Here is a 12441-nt window from a genome sequence, read left to right on the forward strand (position 1 = left end):
GTGAAAACATTTATATATGTCTGAACAAGCAAAGAAACAATACAGCCATGAGGAGCAGAGTGTGTGGGCTCATTGTGCAGGAAATGATTGAAGGTCGCCAGAAAGAGGAAGCATGTCTTAAAAAAAAAGGTTGAACCAGTGGCGTCAGTTCAGCAGAAGCTAAGGTATGGCAATATGACTGGTGTCTTGCACGCACGCGTGCAAGTCATGTTGCCATACCTTAGCAACAGGCATGATGAATTTATTTTAAGAACATTTTATTTTTTTCCCCTGTAGCCAAGGTATGGCTGCTGCCATACCTTGCCATACCCAATTGACGCCACTGAGTTGAACAGATCTAACAGGAAGGGCACGTTTCTGTAAGAGGAAGTGCTGAAACAGCTCTCAAAAAGAGAGATAAAACGTGTGCAGTGCTAAATTAGACTCATTGTTTTTTGACTGGTTGCTTTAAAAAACGTTTGAACTTATTGTAATACTTCACCGAAGGACAAAATGAATCAAGTATGACGTTTATTTATGTAACAGGGGGAAAAAAGCATCACAAAAACCATGAATAAAATCAAATAAAATAGTGTTGAGCCCTTCTCTGCAAAAATGCCAATTAGGGTTCCTGTTTTGGCAATAGAAAGAAGAAAATATAAAAGAGAGAGTATAAGTACGGTAAAATGTCTTTCGAGGAAGAGATAGGGGAAAGAAAAAAGAGGATATGTTTGACCTATTGCAGCCCAACTATTGCCTCGTCACTGCCGGTTTCTACCTATTGGAAGCTTCTTTCGGACAGAATATTACAGAATAAGTTCATTTAAATTCCACTTCTTTTCATATCCCATACAATTACCTATCTATATGTTTCATGTACTGTATATAAATGTCGTTTTGAGTTAGATTACTGTTCTGTGGCGTTTTACTGTTTTTTTCTTGTTTTCTTTATGGAATAAATCATTATTTATACATAAATAAACAAAGGTAATCGGAAAGCTAGATGCTCTCATAAAATAAAATGTACTTTAGGGGAACTAACTTTAGCCCTGGTTGACGAACCAGAGGGTTTTACCACACCTCTGACAAACAGGCCCGTATACAGTATATTTCTCTGCACATATTGATGATATTCACAAAGAAACACTTCTACACGTGAACCTTTGATGTCACCTGCTCTGCCCAAATCTGTGAACATTTGGAGAAAAGTCATGATTTTACGTCATGAATTTATGGCATTTTTAGTTTTTAGATTGTGTCATCCTTTCATCATTTTGTATCCAATCTGGACATGAAACATAGTTTGGAGACTGCTAAATGTTGGGAGGCATGGTAGAGGATAATGATTTAGAGGTCATTACGAGCTTACTTTGTCAACAGCCCTCACACATGCAATGCTTTATTTTTTCCCTTAAGACTTCGCAACTTGAAAACAGGACTTGTCAGCATAACTTTGTAGCTAAAACATAAACCCTATATAATGTGCTCACTTGTGAGTTTGTAGATCAGCTATTTGCAGAATGTTGGCCTATTATGACATGGGGATGTCAGGGTAATAGGGTTCAATGTGGTTAAAAACCATTCCCTTATGTTTTTGCAAACACAACTTGTCAGCAAAACTGACAAACGTTTGTAGCTTGGAGACCGTTATGAGGAAGGACAGTTTGTTCAATGTGAACATCCTGCTAGATATGTAATTGGTCCAATCTGCAGATACACATGTTTACGTCACACACGTGTTGTTTCCCAATAACACAGCTTGCTGACACACTATAAGGGGCATGGAGTTCATATATCTTCCGTGCTGTTACTTTTCTTTTCCTGATATTCTACCGATCTCAGTAGAGCAGATCACATTATTGGTTATCGTAGGATTGTATTCTTTATGCTTGATTAAGTGATGAAATATGTCAACTGACGGTCTGTGGAAAAACTCCTCCTTATCAGTTCCTTCCTACAGTACTTCTAATCTACAGTAATTGTACCTTGTGGGGACCAGGGAAACCTGTACCTTGTGGGGACCAGGGAAACCTGTACCTTGTGGGGACCAGGGAAACCTGTGCCAATGCAGTTCAGTGTGCCCTGTCTGGGGCTTTCACAATGTGAACGCTCTGGGCCTCTGGCACAGGGCTGTTGCATCTCATCCTGTGTGTTGGTAAAGTCAACCCTGTAACCTACCAGTGTGTGTGCGTGTGCGTGCGCGTGTGTGCGTGTGCGTGCGCGTGTGTGTGTGTGTGTGTGTGTGCGTGTGTGTGCGCGTGCGCGCGTGCGTGTGTGCAATCTGTGCATGCCTGTGTAGAGAAAAGGAGAGGTAGAGAGAGAGAGAGAGAGAGTACCGTATGTACAATAGAAGCATTTAAGACAGCACTGCAGTTGGTTTTGTTCTGAGTCAGTGGTTCTCAACCTGGGGGTCGGGGTCCCCACATGATCTTTGGGGGGTCCCCAGATGACAGTGAAGTGACAATTTAAGGACTGAAGGATTTCATTCAATTTTAAATTTGAATACCAAAAAAATGTAAGAGGGGAAAAAAAGACCTGTACTGCATCAACGAAGCATCAACTGGTCAAACATTGGTCAGATTGTCAAATAACATAAGAACGAGGTGAACACTGTGAAAATAGCCAATCTACAAGCTCTCCGTGAGGCGTTTTGAGCTTGTAGATCTGCAATTTTCACTATGTATGTGTGGAACCGATTCAAACAAAATGTAATAGCTCAACAACTACAATTCCAAGTGCTTGTCAGGGTGGGGGTTGAGAACCACTGCTATAGTGCAGAGTGATGGAGCTCTGTGTGTGTGTGTGTGTGTGTGTGTGTGTGTGTGTGTGTGTGTGTGTGTGTGTGTGTGTGTGTGTGTGTGTGTGTGTGTGTGTGTGTGTGTTCTCTCTGATGACCACTGCAGCAGCAGTCTCCTCGCTCGCGCATTTATCACAAAGAGCTCATGAAGAGGACTCTCGGGCGACCCACGTACGCTTTCGAGGCCAGGCAATATGTTGTAAGTGTGTGTGGCGATGGATGGACGGATGTGTGCCTGCGTGCGTGTGTATGTGTGCGTACGTGCATGTGCGTGCATCTGTTAGTGCTGCAACTATCGATTATTTTGTTTTGGATAATCTCGAATCACCTTTTGGCACCAGTAAACCACGCCCACTGCTACAGTATATCGCCTAATCGACACGAAAACAATTATTGTCCATGCCAAAATTGATTGGTATTATTCATCATTTAAGCACTATTTTATTCTTAATATAATGTCATATCTTCCTTCAGTCCTAGGCTATTTAACTGTTGCACCTCTAGCATATGCGTCAGTGTGTCTGTGTGCGTGCGAGCGAGCGACTGACTGACTGAGCTAAGATGAAGAGCCTGCGTGATTCGTTAAGGCCATGTGCGCAGCACAGACAGTAGACTCCAATGATGACCAATGCTAATACTCCTAGAGAGAGAGACTGAAAAACTATTTATCTTTTGAGGCGCTTTAACGTCTCTATTCCCATAGCCTTCTGGCCCGGGGGAAGAATCACTGAGATCCCTTTATATATTATTTTCTTCTCACAAAGGAGGCTAGTGTCTGTGACTGTGGCTCCGCGTGGATCACTGGATCACATGGCCGCGACACGTGCACAAAAACCAAGTCAAATGATCAGAGGACGAAGATGACATCATCATCAGCCATCACACATGTCAGCTCCGCGGCTTTGTCGCCCTCCCTCCGTGTCTCGCTCCCCCGAAACCCCGCTGCCTGGCGACCGCCGTTCTCTTTGCTGAGCTGCTTTACAGTGGGGGGGTGTCAATTCACAATGTGTCACAAGCAACCAACCCCCCCCCCTGGGGGACCTGGTGAGACCGCACGCAGGGGGAAAAAATCCATTTAACTCTGACACTTGATTCACACCAGCAGCCTGCGGCCATTTCTTATCGCACTCGTTTTTTTATTGAGGTACGACTGACGTGGTCAAGGTCAAAGCCATCTTTATTGATATACACGACATCCCTGATTCCACAAAAGCAAGAAAGAGCTGGAAATGATTCTCTGTATAACTATAAGGCTCGTACTCTTAAGTGAGCGAGTCGTGATCCAGCTAGATTTCTGCTGCTCCGCATGCACCGCAAGCAGTGGTGGAAAGAAACTGATTACATTTACTCAAGTACTTGAGGCTCCTCCGCTTTGTCTCGCCCACAGCAGCGGCGACATTGACCGTTCCTCAACTTTGGCCACTCCGCTTTTCGCTGACCTCTTGCTGCGTTGGGAAAGTGCCGGCCGGTTGTGCCCGTTCGCCACAGACCAGACTCCGGTCTGGGGAAACATCACTGCCATTAGGCTATGCATTGAACCTCATTGCTTTCTCGTGACGTGAGCAAAATGACCGCTGCTGGTGTGAATTCAGTGTATGGATATTATATAGGATTTGACCGTGCTGGTGTAGCATGATGTGGATCTACACTATTCTGGGGTCTCCCAGCTGTCCTCCGACTGGCTGGCCGGCTGGTCGCAACACCGAGGAGGAGGGGGGGTGCTTGTAATACTTTGGATGTTTGGTTTAGCTCTCAATACCAGAATTCACCCCCTCCAGGGCTTATTTCAGTGTGCGCTGGTGTCCCATAGTCCCTGTGATCTGTCTATAGCTGTATATCTCTGTCTGTCTGGGGGATCATAAAAGATTTACAGAGTCCCAAAGATGAATGCCATCATGCGGGGGAGAGGGGGTGGTGGAGGTATGTTCTGCCTAAATTGAACTGAAGTCATTATTGCCCGTGGGCTCACTAGAAGATAATTGCCGCGTGAGATCCCAGTAGAGGCTGACGTAACATAAGAGTGAGATGCGACCTTTTCTTGATTCCTGACGCGATCTAACCACTTTAAAGGGCCTACACCATGCTTTTAAAACTATATTTTTTGTATAAATATATGCTCAAAATTGAGTCTTAGACAGGTTTTAACCCTCAAAAAACACTCTGACCATTCTTTTTGTTTGTTCTAGCTCTACTATAATGAGGCTCTCCAGCTGCAATACCAAAACGGCCTCTGTTTGCTCAGGGGCGCATCTAGTGGGGTTTTTCCAGAAAAAAAAGAAGTTTTTTGAAAAAGAAAAAGTTTTTTGAAAAAGAAAAAGTTTTTTGAAAAAAAAAAAGTTTTTGAAAAAAAAAGTTTTTTGAAAAAAAAAGTTTTTTGAAAAAAAAAGTTTTTGAAAAAAAAAGTTTTTAAGTTTTTGAAAAAAAAAGTTTTTTAAATTTTTTTGAAAACTTTTTTGTGAAGTTTTGAAAAAAAAAATGATTTTTTTTTTTTTTTGACTCTGAAAAAAAAACGGGAATCCGAGAGTGACGTCACTCTCGTCAACTCTCAGAACAGCACTGTTCTGAGAACCCGTGGAAAGCTTTTCATCTCTGTCTGCCCAAAACCAGAGAAAGACACAACGGTCAGAAATAGGACTTTGTGAGGATAGAAGGTGCCAGTGGGACCCCAAAAAAAGGTTTTAAAATAGAAAAAGTGAAAATTCATGGTGTAGGTCCTTTAAGCTCAATTCGTACTTCGTGCTATGACCGCGCCGCATGCCGTAAACAGCCGACCGACTGTACAAGCTCACAATGCATTGCGGATGCAGCGCGTCATGGGCTTAAGGCCTGCTATTTTCGGCACGTGATGCCGCCGCAAGACGGAGCATCGATGTAGTGTAAGCATTAGAAATGTCTGAACGAGCCTTCAGGGAAACGCTGAGAACATTTTAGAGTTTGAGGAGGGTTGGAAGGGGGCCATGGGGAGGCCTAATAGTTTACCATTTCAGATGGATGAATCGATTAGTGGACCAAAGTGAACAGAGCTCCTGAGTGCGCTAGCCTGTGAAACTCTTATCTAAATGGATCTCTAACATCATCTGCTTCAACAGTGATAACTCCTGCCCTGTTTGTTTTTTGTGTGTTTCAAAGAGAAACCACATGGCATCCTATAACAGATTGCGTCACTGACATAACACAATCAACCTCAGTAACAATTTATTTGGCTGCGGTCTAATTTTACCATAATTTCCTTTTATTTAACGACCAGTCATTGCTTCTTTGCAACGTTTTTTGGTTCTCAATTGAGAGAGGCACACTAAGGATTTTGACATGTCACAGCTCTTTTATACAGTATTGGTGAAAATGTTGTCGAGGTAAGTCACAGTCTCGAAAACCGCAAAGCAGCTTCTCTCCCAGGCTACATGACAGGCTAAGACAACTTCTGCATGTCAACATGAGAAGCCTCTCTGCCCATTGTGAAAACACACTGTACTTATAGTGCCCTCTAGTGTCTACTGCCTGCCATGACAACAACACAGAGGACCAGGGAGAAGTAATACGTGGGGTACCTCCGTCCCTGTCACATTGTCACCACTGTCCCTTCATCTACCTGTCATCTGTTTCCTCTTACTCTGACTTTAATGCTTGAGCTCTAGACTAGCGAGTTGGACTTTTGGCCAACTTGGCATTTCCCATTTCTCATCCGTTTCTCACCCATCGTAGCTGAAATGGTAAACTTCACCAGATGAAAAAAGAGAGGGGGTGTATTTGTTGCTATTGGTTAAATGTAATCTTCATTACACTTTCACTTTTTGGTGAAATCTTTATCAATTATGGATGAGTAAAATTATGCATTTATGGATGAATAAAATAAATCATCTATTTGACATCACTCAAAAAGTGATTTGGTTTATCTGGCAAACACATACATCTGCCATAATTGTCCGGGCACTACCCATTAAAACCGGGAAAGCATCTGTGTTGCCAATCAAAAATAGCAGATCGCACAAGTTCGCAGCGAGACACAAATCTTTGAAAAATCACAAAAGTGTGAGCGCTAGCTCGCCTAGACGGAATCTGTACAATCGACCTCAGGTCCTACAGGATAAGTTGACATGCTTCTCTATTCTCGTCCTCTTTTCGTCAAATGGTGAAGTTTGGCAAGTATAAGGAAATAGTGGAATTAGTCGATGATGAATCCCATGTATGTCTACTATTTATGTGTGCCGGTCGGACAACGACCGAGTGATGCTTCCCTTACATTCTGATGATGACGTGTTGTGTTGTCTCTTTCTCTCTCCTCCTTCCTCCTGCCCCATATGCCATTTCTCTCCTCTGTCACGCAAACGTGAAGCTTTCTCTCAAGCTGGTAAGCATGACCGTACATAACCGCACCACTGAAGCGGCATGACGTTCGCATGCATGTCACGTCCTCCTCCCAGTTAACACATGGTTCATAACGTGTTTTGTGCGGCTTTTTTTATTTATTTATTCCGCCCCTTTTTTTTTCTTTCAATCATGTTATTAATTTATTGACTTCCCCTTATCGTAAGGATGGATTTCAGACCCATGCTGTTGTTGTTGCTATTGTTGTTTTCATTTGTGTTCTTTTATTTGTGTGCGTCGTGTATGTCTGTGTATGTGTTGTGGTTTTGGTCTTGTCGTCTTGTTGTCTCTCCCCCAACGTGTGTCTTGTGTGGTCTCTAATGCAGATCACGCTCAATTCCCACGTCCGGAATCTCATTGAGGTGACCAGAGTTATCCTATGTTATCTCCTATGTCTCTTTCCCACTGTCTCGTAGTGCAGCGTTACTTCTTCTTTTCATTATCTCTGTGTTGTTTCCATTGTCTAACGTGCCGATCGTCTGCATTGGGTGATCACTAATGCTCTTCGAGTGCATGCTGAGCTCTGTAGATGAGGTTTTAATTCCAAACTGTAGTGTGTTTCTTTGAGTGTCGCCAGTGAATATACAAAATATGAATCATTCATTCCACAATAGACTAGTCATGTAAACTTAGTTTCAACCATCCTGATCCTGATATATTATCTAAAACAATCAATTGATTTGAATCCATCAAATTAGCTATAATGAAAAGAATAAGTTGACCATACTTGCCAGTAGTTTTAGTTAAAGCAGTGGTTCTCAAAGTGGATTTCAGGGACTCTCTAGGTTCCTTTATGGGAGTCTAAATTGACCCTCACAAGTCTGTAACTTTGACAGTGTACAAATTCCAAGTTTGAGAACCACTGAGTTAAAGGACCACTTCACTTTCACCCATTTTTCAGCCTTTCCATATAATCGGTCCTCCCTAATGCTCATTATGAGATCATTGCTGTCCACTCACTCTGTGTCTCAGTGGGGGGGCTGTGGACTGTTCAGAAACCCGCCCACCAGTGACATCATCATTAGGCACGTTTGGTGATTTCAAACGTTGTATTTGTTATCGTTGCAAGTACAATGGCCTCTTTTTTTCCCCAGCATGCTACAGTAACTTTCCAGGACGAGAAGGGCTGTAGTTTGTGTTAGCTTGGAATCCCCATTGATGATGTCACTGGTAGGCAGATTCCAGAACTGTTCATAGACAGAACTTGTACCATCTGATAATGGAGTATTAGAGAGGGCCAATTAGAGAGGGCCAATTAGAGAGGGCCAATTAGAGAGGGCCAATTACACGAATATGAGGTTGAGCAGGGATGTGCAGAGAATGTTAGAGAGGCAGGGGCTGAAATTTCGAAAAGGGTCTTTTGGTGAAAATATCGAAAATAGCAGACCTCCAAGGTCACAACGCGTTGCAGCGTGACACGTTGTGAGCTTGGAGGTCGGCTATTTTCAGTGCTTGATACCACACTAAAGTAAGCATAATCAATTTCTTTCACCATAGTAAAAACTGCATTCATGGTCTGAAGAGGGCACTTTTTACAGACTGATCAAAGGGGTCTCAGGCCCCCTTTGATGTCTATGTGTGCACCTGCCTGAGGCTGAAAACGGGTGAAGTGCTCCTTTAACGCAATAGCGATCATTCTGATGATGTAAAAATGAAACACGTAACTTTTACATTCTGTAATTTTTTATGACTGATAATCATTGTCTGATACGGTGTCACCATGTATTTATCATTACCATATAGCATGTCATTGCTACAGTAAGTGAGCATGTGTCACTGCATGGTGAGTTGTTTGTCACGTTGCATGAAGTGGTGCATGCTGGGTAAGGTCACCATGGTTACCTGTATTTGACCCCTGACCTCAAGTCAATGGAATGTAAAGGCCGTGGTTCCCAAACTGTGGGTCGATGCACACTGGGGTGCCGTGAGACTATAGTCCAGGTGTGCCAGCCACACATGGTTATCATTCCAATGTATTATATTGTCACTGTCGGGCAGAAACCTCGTATCTCCAAGTTTCAAATTTGTATTTTTTTTCGCAAAGTAAAGCCCTGCTTCATCAAGGCCGTCGCACAAAAGTAGTGAAAACAGCAGATCTACAAGCACACAACGCCTTGCAAGCTCGAAACACGTCGCTTTGTGCAGTGTTTTGAGCTTGTTGATCTGCTATGTTTGTTATTTTTTCTTTTAAATCCTGAAAAGTTTTTGGACATAATGAGGTTTTCCTCCCGACAGAGACGATATCTAAAATGTTTTAGCCACTTACCCTCCCTATTTTGGGTATGTCAATTATAGGCCCAAAAAATAACCAATTGACAAACTCAAAAAGTATCATAAATTTAATGCCATGTGTTGGGAGCTTGTAGATTGGGTATTTTCGCTATTTTGGAAAAGTTGTGAAAGGATGAAATAGTTTTCTTCCGTTTTTTTCTTCATTAGTTAATAATAAAAATAAACATTGGTGTGTGAGTGGTGAGAGTGATAACACGGATCAGAGAGGCTACAACAGTTTGAAAACCACTGACCTACGTTTGATTTCACCGTAAAAGACCACCTAACCTATCCAGTCCAAGCACTACATGTTTCAGAGCCATGTGTTGAATTCATGTAACATTTTCTTCACTAATAGTCACAAGAAAAAAACATTTAACAGTTTAATCCCATGATATTACCTTTTGGTTTTTCATTCAAAAAAAAAGAAAAAAAAAAAGAAAGAAAAGATAAATAAGAAAGAAATCCCAACCACTGTCTGACTCGCTAAATATACTTCAAAAGTAAATTGTAAACCACATGCTACAGAGCTTTGATATCTCAACAAAGCTTTGGAGAGAGATCTGAGCAGTGTGACTCATCATTCTAAGATGGATGGTTTCTCGTCAGGAAATATAATAGGCCCGCGCTAGGCGTGCCAAGACCACTCACACTCAGACAAGCTTCATTTCTAAGCAGGCACAGTCATCCTATTAGCAAACGGTTGGGCAGCTTCATACTGTATCCATTAACGAGCACGTTTTGGAATACTGCATAACAGGACGAATGCGATAGTCTTGTCTACATTTACTGAGAGTGCTGGTCCAGGCTTGGGGCTGAATAGGTTAGCAATCTCAAACATAAACACAGACAAGCCTCAATGAGTGTGTGTTTGCCTGTTGGAGATGCGCTGCACTGTCTTCTTCTGTTAAGATATGCACACAGAAAAAAAAAAGGAAAAAAAAAAACATTTAATAATGATTTTGATTCCCGGGCAAAAACAATCTGAGAAAACGGCCGATCTACAAGCTCACGACGCAACTCGTTGTGAGCTTGTAGATCGGCTATTTTCTGCAATGATATTTCACGAAGCTAAAATAGGTGGGGGCCTAGTATGGAGCCCTGGTGGACTCCAGTCAGTAAGTATATAGAGTTGGAGTGGTTAAAGTGAAGGGAGATACTGATCCTAAATTACACCACAAGACAGGTAGAATTACATGTACCGGTATTCGCTGATATTTTAGGATATCGCACTGAAACTGATTCTGCTCCAACATTTCTCTTTCTTTCTTTCTTTCTTTCTTTCTTTCTTTCTTTCTTTCTTTCTTTCTCCCTCCCCTCAGGGTTCTGGATCAGAGGACTTCAGTCACCTGCCTCCAGAGCAGAGGAGGAAGAAGCTACAGAGCAAGCTAGACGACCTGAACAAGGACATCCATAAGGAGACAGATGCCAGGTAGCTACCAGTACATCACATGTCATGGTGCTATGACATGGTGTGGAACGTAGAGGGCACTGTTTCCCAAACAGTGGGTCGGTCGGGTCGGGACCCATTTGTGGGCCATGCACCAATTTTTATGGGTCACGACTCGAGTAAAAATCCCATTTTGATTAATTTACAGAATGTCTATCTGTCTGTCAGTCTGTCTGATGTCAGTCTGTACTCTGACGCAGGGACGTGCTGGGCCCCTGATTCAGCCCGGGAAAAAGAGTTGTAGAGGCCCTCATTGCGCGCTATAGAGAGAGATCTCTCTCTATAGCGCTGCTGCTACTCAACAATTTGCCATTTCAGATCATGACATGTGACAAGCCAGTGGGCCAATTACATGAGTTATATTTCGTTGTTGTCGGGTGGAAACCTTGTATGTCCAAAACCGTTTGTTTTGTATTTATCATTTAAAAAATTATTTGAACTAGTGAAAACAGCCGATCTATAAGCACTAGGGCTGTAATCTAGCCCTGTTTTAGGGATTCGAACTTCGGGGGGATTTTCCGAACGGACCATCGAACCTTAGATGGTTCGTTCAATTGAATAAAAACCGAACGTTCGAACGTTCGAACGTTCGAACGTGCTGTACCTTTAACCAGCTAAAACAGTGTAGGAAATGTTTTAAATGCGCTTTTATCCATTGAAAACGCGTGGATGCGTGGCCGCATTAACACCTAGGCTAACACTTGGAAAATCCAACCCAATCGGAGAAAATGTTGCGCAGTTTGTTGACGAACAGGCTCAATGTATAGCGGAGTTGCACGGATGATGATTAGACTTGGTGACTGCGTCGGAGCGCGTCTCGTTCGGGCTAAACTGGTCTCGATGTAACAACCCCTGAAATCGCATTATAGATCCTTTAGGGGGTTGCAATGAAATCCATCTTTGCTCATGCTTAGGAGAAAGGCTGTTTAATCTTTGGGTGCGTGGATGGCTGGGTGTTCGCTGTTCAGAGCACACACCAACACACACACACACACACACACACACACACACACACACACACACACACAGCTGCTCTCACTCTACTGTCAACAAGCGTGTGTCAGCGAGGCGCTGTAATGGTTCACGGCCCCAAACAGGAGCGGAATTGGAGCGGAGGACGGTCCTTGATCGCTCCAAGCTGTTCTGGTGCATTTTATAACTACTATAACGGTCACCATTAACTGTTAGTGTTTACCGGTAGGCCTAACTTATTTCGTATTTGGCTATCTCTACTACTGTGATATTCTGAATAGGCCTATCACATTCTGATAATTATTTTTCGTGTAAAAAAAAGAAGAAAAAAAAAGAAAAAAACCTGAACCCATTAATTTCGAACTTCGATTGCCAACGTAACGAACGAACGTTCGAATCCCCGAAGGTTCGCTTGCAGCCCTAATAAGCACACAACGCCTCGCACCGCAAGGCGCTGTGTGCTTGTAGATCTGCTGTTTTCACTACTTTTGTGCGACGGCCTTGTATGATGAAGCAGGGCTTTGCTTTGCTTAAAAATGTACACATTGGAGATACAAGGTTTCTGCCAGACAGTGACAATTTACTTTGTTGGCCGCTCAGCCCCCAA

At 42.8% G+C, this 12441-nt stretch overlaps 1 protein-coding gene across 10 annotated transcripts in view; it reads left to right on the forward strand.

Moving 5' to 3' along the window:
• The window catches only part of fnbp1b (formin binding protein 1b), a gene marked incomplete at its 3' end in the record, with an annotated part of 162436 nt that overhangs the window by 141639 nt on the left and 8356 nt on the right, over window positions 1-12441 (forward strand). For 6 of the 10 annotated variants that reach the window (XM_080743105.1, XM_080743106.1, XM_080743103.1 and 3 more), the window contains exons 11-13: window positions 7110-7124; window positions 7468-7503; window positions 10735-10844. In XM_080743105.1, the coding sequence (XP_080599231.1) occupies window positions 7110-7124; window positions 7468-7503; window positions 10735-10844 (161 nt within the window). The remainder of the gene's footprint in view (window positions 1-7109; window positions 7125-7467; window positions 7504-10734; window positions 10845-12441) is intronic. The other 4 variants (XM_080743109.1, XM_080743104.1, XM_080743110.1 and 1 more) reach the window with 3 other exon arrangements.

The sequence above is a fragment of the Nannobrachium achirus genome (assembly GCF_963921795.1).
Source record: "Nannobrachium achirus genome assembly, chromosome: 15".
Lineage (NCBI taxonomy): Eukaryota > Metazoa > Chordata > Actinopteri > Myctophiformes > Myctophidae > Nannobrachium > Nannobrachium achirus.